Below are 14,031 nucleotides of genomic sequence, written 5' to 3'. Positions count from 1 at the left end.
TTCAATGAATCGACATTTCTGTTTAAAATTTTTGAAGAGCTATGTAAAGGAAACTGATAAAGACCTGAAAGTTTGCTGAGTGGTGGAGAAAGTTGGCAAAGAAGATGATGTAGTTCCAAATCAAAACTATCTATAGAAACTCTTCTTAAATATGTCATTGTTTATTCTGTTACTGATATAGGTTATGACGAATGGCCTTTTTTCTTCTCAGTTTTACAGAGGTAATTGAGAGTTGGAGGCAATCTTGCTGAAGATGAAGCATATACCATATTAGCAGAGGAGGAGGAGGAGGAGGAAATTTTTTTTCCCTTCAAAAATCTTGATTGGTGGCTTGCCTTTAGTTACCACTTTTCAGCTGAGTCTGTTTGCTTCAGGAGAAATGATTTTTGCAATCTCCAGAAAAAATATGTCTCAGAAATTGAGTTTACTGTTGCTTGTATTTGGATTCATTTGGGGATTGATGTTACTGCACTATACTTTTCAACAACCAAGACATCAAAGCAGTGTCAAGTTACGTGAACAAATACTAGATTTAAGCAAAAGATACGTTAAAGCTCTAGCAGAGGAAAATAAGAACACAATGGATGTTGAGAATGGCGCTTCGATGGCAGGATATGGTAAGTTAACTGTAGACTATTTCTGGTTTTCTCCTCTTAAACCTATCCCGATTTAAAGATAGTCATGGAAAAAGAAACAAAATAAAGATAGGTCATGGAAGTCTAACTCTTTACTTAGTGCATTGGCCTTTACAAATAATGTTCTCTTCACTTTTTATTATGAAAAATTCAATTGCACTGAAAAAGAAATAATATGATATTCATATATCCATCACTTTAATTTAATAATTATTAATATTTTGTAGTATTATGTCTAATTCTTTTTTAAAAATATATTTTTATTGATTTCAGAGAAGAAGGGAGAGAGAGAGAAACATCAATGATGAGAATCATTGATCGGCTGCCTCCTACATGCCCCCAACTGGGGATTGAGCCTGCAACCTGGGTATATGCCCTTGACCAGAATTGAACCCGGGACCCTTCAGTCCACAGGCTGACGCTCTATCCACTGAACCAAACCAGCGAGGGCCCTGAGATGTCTTATTAATATAAACTATCAGGTGTAGTGCCAGGGGCCCACCATGAGTAACAAAGACTTTACCACTCAGGAAATTCCAAGTGTTTAGAGCTACCTCCCAGGAATCCGTGATAAAGGCCAGCTAATTATTATACAATGTATTGTAATCTTTGGGTATCCTGAATCTTAGTGTATCTAGGTTTTTCCTCTTGACCTAGTCAAATTCCCTAGAGGAAGAGTATAGGTCTCCCAAGTGTTCTGGGACCTGAGTGAGAGGAAAAGACTGGGGGAGAAGGGGGAGCCTCAGCACTTACTATGTAAACTTCCACTACGCCCCCAGTGTTCAGTGTGGTCCCCAGGTCCTCAACTGCTTACTAGCCTCAGAAAATACGTGAGATTTTCTGCAATGGGGAGGGGCTGTTGCCCAGTTTTGGAGTGGTATAAAGACTATAGGAATCAGATTGCTTTATAAATGTTCATCTAGTCCTGTTTTGTTTTGTTTTTAATATATTTTTATTGGTTTCAGAGAGGAAGGGAGAGGAAGAGAGAGAAGCATCAATGATGAGAGAATCATTGGCTGCCTCCAGCATGCCCCCTACTGGAGACCAGCCCACACCTGGGCATATGCCCTTGACCGGAATCGAACCCGGGACCCTTGAGTCCACAGGCCAATGCTCTATACACTGAGCCAAACCGGCTAGGGCTAGTCCTGTTTTTAATCCCTTCTTTACCCCTGTTTTTATTGGTACTGGGCCTTTTAGGGTGGGGTTCGGAGGGGGAAATCAAATTGCTTCTTGGTATTTTTCCTCTTTTAGGATCCAACTGTTTCAGGTCTGCTAAGTCAGTTAGTGCTCATCTGCTTTTCAGCTTCTGGAATTTTGTTGTTATTGTCTCCTCTTGTTGTCTTTGGCCTCCTGGATTTAAAAAAGAAAGAAAAAGAGAAAAAAACACCTTCATTGTTTTGGTGGCATATTCAGAGGCATCAGAGGTTAAATGCCTTTGTTCAGTTTACCATCTTTATCTGGGAATGCCCTGGACACTTTCCATTTTTTCTTCTCCCTCTTACGATGTTTTTTATGAAGTGATGAGGGTCAAATGTAGGTGACGTGACTAGAGTTGAAGGGGTTGGCATAAATTGAGATTGGTGTACTTGTGGCAGATGTAGATGCAGGTTATATTGTTTTGCACTCTGCTTAGTCCAATAATGAAGAAGCAATTCTTTTGGAACCAGAGAAATACTTGAAAACAAAATTCATTCTACTTGAGCAAAATAACTGTGGTATTTTAAAAGGTAGAACTGTCTATGCTATGCTGCCCAGCTTTGTATAACAACTCAGTTTTAAAAGCAAAAATGAGACCCTCTACACCTGATATTTTATAAACTGCGTGTTTTAAAAAAATATATATTTTTTATAGATTTCAGAGAGGAAGGAAGAAGGAGAGAGAGATAGAAATATCAATGATGAGAGAGAAACATTGATTGGCTGCCTCCTGCATGCCCACTACTGAGGATTGAGCCTGCAACCTGGCCATGTGCCCTGACCAGCAATCAAACTATGACCTCCTGGTTCATAGGTTGACCCTCAACCATTGAGCCACACTGGCTGGGTGGGATTAACTTTTTAACCAAACTTTTAAATCTGTTTTATTGCACTGGAAAAATGAGAGTTTCCCCCCATATTTATAACACTGAAATTCCCTTAAGAAGCTCTGATGCTATTGATTACAATAATTAGGCCTTTTCTATTTGTGATCTGAGTGCTTCCTCTCTAGTATATTTTCTTTCAGATGACTTAATAATTGCTCACTTTTTCCCTCCAACTATGAAAACACAAATATTAATGTTTAATATGGTTTATTTTAATTTCTCTCTCTCCCGCCCACCAACCCCCCAGCGGATCTAAAAAGAACAATTGCTGTCCTTTTGGATGACATTTTACAGCGGTTGGTGAAACTAGAGAACAAAGTTGACTATATTGTTGTGAACGGCTCAGCAACCAACACTACCAATGGTACTAGTGGGAATCTGGTGCCAGTAACCACGAACAAAAGGATTAATGCATCCGGCAACATTAGATAGCAGTTAAAGATCACCTTGTGCTGCTGCATCCCCATGGGTTAGATCCAAGGACAGAAAAGCTTTTAAACCGCTGGCTAGGATAGAATAATACTTTGCAAATACTCTGCATTTTCAAGGAATATGCTGGAATCATGGAACTCTTATTCTGTATATAAATTTTTAAAAGTTATTAGTTTGCTTTTAGGCAAGTCTCTTCAATGCTGAACTATATCCTTAAAGGGAATTTGGTAACATGGTTGATGTGGTATGCAGATAGGTGATCTTTATGTAAACCTTTTGTGTTTGAGATCAAGCTGAAATAAAAACACTGAAAGACATGGCTTCATTTCTAGAAAATATTTATTTAAATATATAACATGTTTTTCAGACAAGTGAAGAATATTGTTATTGAATCATTCTGTCATTTGTTCTCAATATATATAACCTTAGACTGATACTGTTAAAAAGTGTGCTTATTTCCAGTACTATATTTTGTTACTCAGATTATGAGCAGAGCAAGGAAGTATAATGTTGAAAAGAATGTTTTGAAATCATGACCCAAAGAATGTCTTCATTTGCACTATCCTTCAGAATAACTGGAGGTTAATTATTGTGTATTTTTAAAAATTACATTTGTATGAGAATAATCTTGAAATGGGTAGTAGCCACTGTCTGTAACCTATTCTTAACATTGGGACAATTAAAGAACATTAAGATAGTAATTTCAAATCTCATATGTAACATTTTCTTACATGTATTCTGAAGAACAAATGATATTTTTATGATGAGATAAAAATAAGTATTAAAAGTTTAGCCCGTTGAGTGTCTGTGCTGTCAAGGAAGCACATTATTTCCATATTTGGATAATTTTGCCTTTATGTTGGCAGGGGAAGGGAGACGGAGATATTCGTGAGACTGGGGCTCTGAAGGACTTTAGCCAGATGCATAGATGTATAAAGGTATTTGTGCTACATTAAATTGCTTGGAAAATGTTAACATTATATAAGAGTATCCTGCTTTATGAAATTTTGGATTTGTATAATAGATACATTAGATGTTCATTTTATGTAATGACCACTTAAAATAATTAAAAACATTTAAGATATAATTTAAATTATGAAGATTGACTCTTCTTTCAGGAAAACAGTTAATGTATATAGCACAGAAGATCCTAATCTTGGGTAATTCTAGCATAGAGCAAAGGACACCTTTATTTAAATGTCCCTTGTAGCAGATTTAATTGCCATATGGTGCCCTATATTTCATAGTATTTATTCTCTATAATAACTGCCAAGTGCAGCTAGATTCTAGATTTACACTATATTGAATTTAGTTTTGGATATTATATTATTCATTATTACAATATGCTACCACACATAGTAGCAATAATTAAAATGTTTTATTAAAATAAGTATGAAAAAAATTTCATGAAAGGGAGCTTTCCAAACATTCTCTGTACTCTATGGAAGAAATGAATTATATACCATTGTCAAGTGAAGTTTGGAATAATTGTTCTGTCTTTCTTATTAGATGTGGACATTTTTGTTTTTTTGTTGTTTTCAGGGATGAAATAAAATATATTATTTGTACTTACAAAGTGTTATAAGTTTTTTTCTTTACTGGTGATTGTGCATTTAATAAATGGTTAATGATTAAAAGGAATCTTAGAAAATTTGGGTTTGTTCCAAGATATACAGAAAAGCAAAATGTGGGGGAAAAAATCCGAAATTTTTTTTACCCAGGGATAAATGCTGTTGACATTTTAGTATATAAATGTGAGTCTGATTTCCCCTTCTGACACTCTTCATTAACTTCTCATTGCTACTTAAAATCCAGCATTCTCACTGTGGCCTCAAAAGCCCTAATTTGCTCCCGATTGTCTTGTAACCTTGTACCAACCTCCTCCTTCTTAATTCCTCTCCAGCCATGTTGACTTTCTCTTCCTAGGGCATACCAAACATGTTTTTGCATCAGCAGCTTCAGACTTCATATTTCTCCATTTGTAACTCTTATTCCCAGATATCTTCATGGTTCCCTCCCTCACATTCAGATGCTCAAATGGTACTTCTTAATGGAAGTTGTTTTTGACCACCTGCCTAAAATGGCATACCTCTAACATTCTTCTTATCCTTTTTCCTTTTTTTCACAGTTGTGATATATATATATATATATAATATTAAATTGTATATTAATTGTTTTTTCCTGATGCTTCTTAGAATATGAGCTCCAGGAAGGCAGAACTTCATTTCGTTCACTGGTAAAACCTGGGCATATACAACGTGTCTGACACAGCATAGGTGCCTGATGAATATTTGTTAAAATGAGTTACTAAACCATTCTACACTTTCTGTTTGTGCATTTATACCTTTAGTTATATTATTAAAATTTATACTATACATTCTTTTTGTGCAATCTATCATGAACTTCTTTACTTTCATGGTTATTTTTATTGATTTCAGAGAGGAAGGAAGAGGGAAAGAGAGAAACATCCATGATGAGAGAGAATCATGGATTGGCTGCCTCCTGCAAGTCTCCCAACTGGGGATCGAGCCCACAACCCGGGCATGTGCCCTGGACCAGAATGGAACCTGGGATCTTTCAGTTCATAGACTGATGCTCTATCCACTGAGCCAAACCAGCTAGGGCAGGATATGAAGCATTTTGAACCACCAGTGCTTAGGAATTTACACATAACATTAGGTTATGCTTAATTTTGCTATAAATGTGTTTGTTTTGTTTGCTTGTTTGTTTCTCATCTTCATGAATTTAAAATGGAGGGCAAAAGTACCTTTACTCTTTTCTTCAAATTTGAACTGGGAGTCTGAAAGCCTTGAGTGATGGCTGAAGCCGGAGGGCCCCGATAGGGGACCTCGGCCAGGTCAGGAAGGCCTCTCTCTGGAGCAGGGGCTATGTCTTGCATATTAAATTAAAACTTGTCAAAATGGGAAAGTGTTCCAGGAGGAAGGATTTAGAGCAGGAAGGGTTTGGAGAATTCGTTTTTTATAATGTCTCCCACGTAATGGGATTGTTATAATAACAGTTATTGAGCATCTACTCAGGCTCTGTCCTGTGCCGTGCTCTTCAATATCTCATTTAATCTTCAAGACTTTGTGAGGTAGGGTCTGTTAGTGAAGGAGTGTGGTACAGAGAAGCTGGAAACGGGGGCTAGAGTCACACCTTATAGACTGCATAGCAGAGATTCACACCCAGAAGGGTCTGTCGCGAGTCCGTGCTCTTGACTACCAGGTCTCACTAGCAGTTCTGCTGATCTTGGCATAGTAATCGCAAGCATCCTCTTTACTCCCATCATCTAGTCCAGTGGTCGGCAAACTCATTAGTCAACAGAGCCAAATGTCAACAGTACAACGATTGAAATTTCTTTTGAGAGCCAAATTTTTCAAACTTAAACTATATAGGTAGGTACATTGTTATTAACTTAATTAGGGTACTCCTAAGGCTTAGGAAGAGCCACACTCAAGGGGCCAAAGAGCCACATGTGGCTAACAAGCCGCAGTTTGCCGACCACTGATCTAGTCCCTGGGGCCTAGCAGCTCCTCTGATCCAAGAGACAAATGCTTCTCCGTCCACTCCTCACTTTGTCCTCAATGGGTCAGCAATGTGCAGAGTCTGCAAAGATGTCACACTTTATGCACTTGGCTCTCAGGCGTTGGTGGTAGCCCACTCACTCAGGCTGATGGCCAAGGATGGCTGGGGTTGGGGGTGATGGGACATGAGTCAATTCCTGTGGAGGTAGTTAGAAGCACCGGGGTATGGTATTTGGGAGCTTATGGATGAACCTGCCACATAGTGTCTCTCACATTTGACCTTGGAATAAAGGGAAGGTAGGGACAAATGAGTGCATATTCTGCAGGGTAAACAGAGTCTTCTCAGTCTACCCTCCAGGCCATTTTCTGTACCCATCATGGGATTCAGGGCACTTTCAACTCACTTCCGGCAGTTCTCTGGTGCTAAAATTTTATTTGCAAAGTTTAGGTTAGGGACTTTCTGGGACCAAAATATTTAATTTTTCACTTCCTAGAGGCTAGACAAAATGGTATGCAAGACCATACTCTTGGTCTATTATTTTGCTCCTTTTAACCTCTTTATGTTTTACAAATGGATCCATCAGTGATTTTTTTTTTTTTTAAAGAAGCCTGCAATTGTCTTATGACTTGGCTGTGTCTAAGATTGTCTCTCTGGGTTTTCTAAAATGCTAACCGGCAGAGCCTTAAAAACCTCAGGCTATTTTTCCAAAGCTTGGCTATTGACTTGCAAGCATTTTAAATTGCAGAAGCTCTGGATCCACCTTTCTGCTTCATCTGGGATGGTTCGTGCACTGGTCCTCAGCCAGGATTGACCTCCCATGGAGAGGTGAGGTGAAAGTGATATGGAAATCCTCATTGTTTTTAGCATTTCCATTATTACTGGCCCATATAATAAAAGGGCAGCTATTTCTTTGGTCTGCCTCTGAACCTGATTATTAAAAAACTAGAGGCCTGATGCATGAAATTCGTGCAAGGAGCTCGGCCCTCGCAGCCCTGGCTGCCTCGGCCAGCCCTCCCAGCCCCTCATAGCCTCTGCCAGACCTCGCAACCCCTTGCAGCCCTGGCTTCGTCTGGAAGGTCATTCAGATGGTCATCCGGAAGGTTGTCCAGATGGTCATTCTACTGTTCAGTCTAATTAGCATATTAGCTCTTTATTATATAGATAGACTAGAGGCCCAGTGCATGAAATTTGTGCACTGCAGGGGGGTGTCCCTCAGCCCAGCCTGCATCCTCTCCGATCTGGGCCCCCTCGGGAGATGTCCGACTGCCGGTTTAGGCCCGATCCCACAGGGCAGTCGAACATCCCTCTCACAATCCGGGACTGCTAGCTCCCAACCGCTCGCCTGCCTGCTTGCCTGATTGCCCCTAACCGCTTCTGCCTGCCAGCCTGACCAACCCCTAACTGCTCCCCTGCCAGCCCAATTGCCCCCAACTGCCCTCCCCTGCCGGCCCGATCGCCCCCAACTGCCCTCCCCTGCCGGCCCGATCGCCCCCAACTGCCCTCCCCTGCCGGCCCGATCGCCCCCAACTGCCCTCCCCTGCCGGCCCGATCGCCCCCAACTGCCCTCCCCTGCCAGCCTGGTCACCCCTAACTGCCCTCCCCTGCCAGCTCAGTCACCCCCAACTGCCCTTTCCTGCTGGCCATCTTTGACCTCATGGGGGCAGCCATCATGTGCGAGGGCATGATGGTCAATTTGCATATTAGCTCTTTATTATATAGGACTAGGAGCCCAGTGCGCTATTCGAAATTGCACGGCGCTGCCCACTCCCTCTCCTGCCCTTGAAGCAGCCACGGCTGCTGCTGATCAGGCCCTCCCCCAGCGCAGGCTCGCGGAGGCCCCTGCCGCCCCGCCCCTGATGCGCATGCATCCTCCTCCTGTCTGGTCGACCCGTTATGGTGTCCTGGTTAATTAGCATATTTCTCTATTATATATATATATATATAGATGTAAAGAACGTAAACAGGCCTTATTGGGAACTAAGAACATTTAGCCACAAGTGCCCTTCTCTTAGCTTCTAGGCAAAGGCACACTGAGAGGAGGAAAGCAGGCAGAAGTTGCAAGGGGTGGGGTGGGAGTGTTTGATATATTAATGTAGTTTGTTCTTTTTTCTCCTCAAACAGGTTTCTGTCACTTTTTGCCTTTGAAAATGAATGGCTCCATGGCCAGTGTTGCTAAGTAGTTACAGTGTTGCCCCCCCCCCAGGGTCACAGGTTCAATTCTGGGTCAAGGGCATGTACCTGGATTGCAGGTTCTATCCCTGGCCCTGGTCAGGGCATATGTGCGAGGCAACCAATCAATGTTTTTCTCTCACATTGATGTTTCTCTCTCTCTCTTTCTCTCTCTCTCACCTTCCTCCCTCCCTTCCACTCTCTAAAAATCAGTGGGGGAGAGGGGAATAAGTGGCACTTGGAATTAAACTCTCCCAAAGAGAGTGGTATGAGTAGTGAGAGTTTTAAGTAAAAATCACTTTCTGCCTCTCAACATGATTTAATTCTGTTTATCTTCTTTCCTAAATATCATTTGTGAAAAACAAGATTGGGTTTAAATACAGTGCAGAGTGCCCACGGTTACTAACAGAAGAAAGCCCTTTCTCTGATTAAAACAAGTGACTTTTCTGACACGGCTTCAGCTGAGGGGCTGAGAGATGGCAGAAGTGGCTGCTCTGCCCTCTGTTTCTAGAAAGATTAGCTTTTCCTGGGGCTCAAGGAAGCCAAGGCCAATTCTGAAAGGGGGAAGTTTTCCTTATTGTTAATTAGGACTCAGGTGACTTTACCAGTGACCGGATGAGCTTGGTCCTTGCTTTTACCATCGGGAAGATTTGAGCTGTACTTTCCACTACCTTCTTCTTCCCATATCCTGGTGCCCAGGCGAGGACAATTGGTTTCGTCACAAACCAGACGGCCAGAAGGATAGTATTATTATCCTTTGCCTCTGCAAAACCAAAATAGCTGGGTTTTCTTGCTGGTGATTAGGCAGAAAGTGTCCTAACTCTGTCACAGTGGGGCCCTTTGCCATCTTAGAATGTCCTGTTGGAATTCCAAACAGATGAAGCTGAGCCCAGAGCTGGTCACAGTATAAACCAATCCTGTTTTCTATTGCCAGGCTTTGCCCAACCTATTTTATATCATACACAATAGTACTCCTTTATTATGATTTGCCTTCCACAGTTTGTTATCCAGTCAACTTCGGTCCTTAAATATTAAATGGAAAATTCCAGAAATAAGTAATTTAATAGACAATTCATAACTTTAAATTGTGTGCTGTTCTGAGTATGATGAAATCCCTCTCTGTCTGCTCTATCTCTTTGTCCACGGGGTCTGTGCTGAAGTCCCTGTCCGCCCCTTGGTCACTTAAGTGGTCATCTAGGTTATCAGATTGGTATCATAGTGCATGTGTTCAAATAACCCTTATTTCACTTTGCAATGGCCCCAAAGCCCAAAGCAGTGATGCTGGCAATTTGGATATGCCAAAGAGAAGCCGAAAAGTGCTTCCTTTAAATGAAAAGGTGAGCACAGTCAATTATTTTAAGAGAGACCACATTCACATCACTTTTATTACAGTATCTATACTAATAAAAGGATAATATGCAATTTTTTTTTTTTTACAGAGAGGAAGGGAGAGGGATAGAGAGTTAGAAACATCGATGAGAGAGAAATATCGATCAGCTGCCTCCTGCACACTCCCTACTGGGTATGTGCCCACAACCAAGGTACATGCCCTTGACCGGAATCGAACCCGGTACCCTTGAGTCTGCAGGCCGATGCTCTATCCACTGAGCCAAACCGGTTTTGGCAATAAGATATTTTGAGGGAGAGAGATCACATAATTTTTATTGCAGTATATTGTTATAATTGTCCTATTTTATGATTAGTTTTGTTGTTAATCTTTTACTGTGCCTAATTTATGAATTAAACTTTGTCATAGGTATGTTTGTATAGGAAAAAACAGTATACATAGGGTTTGGTAGTATCTGTGGTTTCAGGCATCCAGTGAGGGTCTTGGAACATATCCCCCTTGGATAAGGGAGGACTACTGTCGTCCAGATTTGTTCTCTTCTGTTTCCTTACCTGGAATGTCTTTTCCTTCCTCTCTTTAGTTTAAGTCCAATCCTTTTATCCAATGTGCTTCTCAAGTTTTACCTGCTTAGTAGACAGTTCCAAATTTCCAATCCCAGCCTTAAGGGATTACCCTTTTCTCCGGAACTTTGTCTCACTTGTGGTCTGTATTTCTTTCTTTCATTCATTCATTCATTCATTCATTCTCTTCTCCCTGTCAGGGATGTTGTTCTCCTAGCTCTTGTCATGAGTGGCTTCTTCTCATTCTTTAATTCTCAACTGAAATGCCATTCTACAAAGAGACCTGCCCTCACTACCCATTCTAAAGTAAGAGCCTTTTCTATATATTCAGAGATTGTCTGGTCTCCAGCACCTAGCCTGCTAGCTGGCACATAGTAAATAGTTATCGAATGAATTAACACAGGAATTAATTTCTTAATGTATAATTTAAATTTCAGCTTAAGAACAAAAACATTGATAGCTCTTAGAACTGAGACATATCTAAAGACAGGAGAGATTAGATTTATGTCTGTTTCTTTAAGGCATTGAGAAATTTTCTGGACAATAACTCATTCTAGGGGATGAAATACTATGTGAAACTCCAATGTATGTTTCAAGTATAGTGGTTTAATATGAAAAAACAACAACACACGAACAATTCTGTGTTTTGCTCATATTCTCTGTGCTCTTCCACTCGTTTATCTTCAAATGATATTTAATGCACATTGGAATATGTTGTGATAGATGGATGTAATTTAAATAGGAAGATACTAAACATTTTACCCTAGTTATTTCAATGTAAAAAGTCATTATGTATTTTAATATAGAAAACCAGGGGCCCAGTGCACGAATTTGTGCACCTTGAAAAGAACTGTGGGCTGTGAGGCTGCGGTGGGCACAGGGGCAGGTCTCAGCCCGGCCCCTCCTGCCGCAGCCCCCCAGTCCCTTGTCTGCTGGCAGCCCCGCTCCCACCTGCTGATGGTGCTGGCCCCAATCACTCCACGCCGTCACCAGGTGTGAGCACTTGGCAGGACCAAAGTGGTGTGCAGGAGCAAAGACTTTTCAGTAACCACCAGAGGCTTGCCCTGATGACAGCGACCAGTGCTCCGCCTTGGTCTGGCGCCCCCACCCCGCTCACCTGCTCTACCATCCTGCCACGGCCGACATCCGCCATGCTCCATGCGTGCCCCCTGGTGGTCAGTGCATGTCATAGCGTTTTATATATATATATATATATATAGATATGTATTATTTTAAAGTTGTTTTAAAATACTCTAGATTTTTAAAGTTGAAGCTAGGAAAATTTCAGTAATATTTTTATTGCTGAGTAGTATCTTATTATCCTATGTAATAAAAGGGTAATATGCAAATTGACCCTAACGTTAAAATGACCAGAACGACCACTGGATCAGTCACTATGAGGCGCATTTATCACCTCTTTGTCCCTTTCCCCAGCTGGCAGGCTCTGATCGCCTGATGTCTAATGGGGAACCGGGGGTGGGTGGCGGGGGACTCGGCAGCGCCAGGCCAAGGCCCCTGCCTCACCGGTCGCCCCACACACAGAGGGTTACCCGCAGCAGGGGCAGGGCCTGCGAGTGGGCGGGAACAGCCAACCTCTCGGTCCCTTCCCCTGGCCATCAGGCACCGATCACCCGATGGTGAACGGGGAACTGGAGATGGGTGGCAGCAGGGGGCAGGGCCGGCTATGGGAAGCCAGGGAAGATGGCCCTGATCGCAGGCCAGGCCTAGGGACCATACCCGTGCACGAATTTCGTGCTCTGGGCCTCTAGTATGAATATAAAACAGTTTGTATATCTATTTTCCTATTGAACATCTGGCCTGTTTCTAGTTTGTGGCTGTTATGAATAAAGCTGTTATGAATATTCTCGTAGAAGTCTTTTGTAAATTTAAGATTTCATTTCTTTGGGATAGATAGCTAGGAGTGAGATTACTGTTCCATATGGTAAGTATATTAAGGAATACACTTTTTGTGCCATTTCACATTCTACTGGTAACAGAGTTTTGATTGGATGTCTCCATGTTCCCTCATGTTTAAGACAGGTAACAAGCAATGAAGGGTCATAATACTTCATTCCTTTGAAATAGCCACCCCATTGTGCTCATAGAACATTTTGAGGACCTGGGTAAATTTAACTATAGAAAGGGTATGAGATGAAATTAAGGAGCTATTTTTATTTTATTGGAGTAATAATACCATTTTATTTAGATAGAAGAATGTCCTTATTTATTTTTTTAGAGTATTTTGGCTTTAAGTGTCATAATGTGTGATACTTTGAAACAGATCAACCACAATAAAAAACAACGTAGATTGATAAACCAAGGGCACTAAAAAGGAAGAGGGCATGCATCTACACCATTTGTCTGCATGAGAGTTTTACTTTGGGACCTGAATTATTCAGGAGAGTAACTTTAAAATATTGTAGTTCAATGAATTATTTTTCTTATTTGCGGATACTCCCTCCCAGGTAATTTATAGAGAGAAGTCAAGCTGATCTTAAGGGAGCATCAGAGTTTAATGACTCTTGAGGAGTGATGGATTTCCTACCCCCTTTTCAAGTTATTTACCCAAATTATGGCTAAATTACCAATCGCATGGTAATTCAACTTTAAAAAGGATTTTGTGTTGAATATTTCTAAAGGTTTAAAAAAAGTTTAAATTGTTTTTACTTTTTCTCCTGCTTAAACCAGCAATTCGCTTTCTTCAAATATGTAGATTTACACCCAAACTGGAAGGAGACACCCAGGACTATTGCTTTTACATCACTGGTTTTCTAAAAAAAAAAAATTTTTTTTTATTGATTTCAGAGAGGAAGGGAGAGGTAGAGAGATAGAAACATCAATGATGAGAGAGAATCATGGATGGGCTGCCTCCTGCACGCCCCCTACTGGGCATGCAGCCTGCAACCTGGGCATGTGCTCTGACCTCGACCACCTGGTACATAGGTCAATGCGCAACCATTGAACCACACTGGCTAGGTTCCATCACTGTTTTTTAAATTCCCATTTGGAAAACAGGCATGAAGATTATGGGCAGGCAAGCCATATCCAGACCCTTCTCAACACTGGTAAAGACCGCTGTACAAAGAAATAAGCAATGTTCTGTGCGTCCAATATGCAAGGAATTGCACTCCCTTGTCCATGTCACTTGACAAGGAGACCTGCCAGACGAGAGAAGGAGAGCGGCAAGGTGTGCGGAGGGCGGAGGGCGGAGAGCGGAGGGCGGTGGGCGGTGACTAGCATCCCCGCTAGGGCGGGACTATGCTTGCAGACAGCGG

At 41.4% G+C, this 14,031-nt stretch overlaps 1 protein-coding gene across 1 annotated transcript; it reads left to right on the top strand.

Annotated features, from left to right (window-relative positions):
- Positions 1-212: 212 nt before the first annotated feature.
- Positions 213-4,730, top strand: CCDC126 (coiled-coil domain containing 126). The gene is made up of 2 exons (XM_005872272.2): positions 213-617; positions 2,970-4,730. The coding sequence occupies exons 1-2, from the start codon at positions 380-382 to the stop codon at positions 3,152-3,154; spliced, it is 423 nt and encodes a 140-aa protein (XP_005872334.1). The 5' UTR covers positions 213-379; the 3' UTR covers positions 3,155-4,730.
- The last annotated feature ends 9,301 nt before the right edge of the window (positions 4,731-14,031 follow it).

Source organism: Myotis brandtii, unplaced genomic scaffold, assembly GCF_000412655.1.
Source record: "Myotis brandtii unplaced genomic scaffold, ASM41265v1 scaffold374, whole genome shotgun sequence".
Classification (NCBI taxonomy): domain Eukaryota; kingdom Metazoa; phylum Chordata; class Mammalia; order Chiroptera; family Vespertilionidae; genus Myotis; species Myotis brandtii.
The sequence above is the reverse complement of the archived record's forward strand: the minus strand, read 5'-3'. Positions and strand labels throughout refer to the sequence as shown.

Excerpts from the sequence above, each read along its gene's own strand:
- CCDC126 (XM_005872272.2), top strand. The coding sequence starts at position 380 with ATGATTTTTGCAATCTCCAGAAAAAATATGTCTCAGAAATTGAGTTTA. Across the intron at positions 618-2,969 it reads CGCTTCGATGGCAGGATATG|CGGATCTAAAAAGAACAATT; the intron begins GTAAGTTAACTG and ends CCAACCCCCCAG.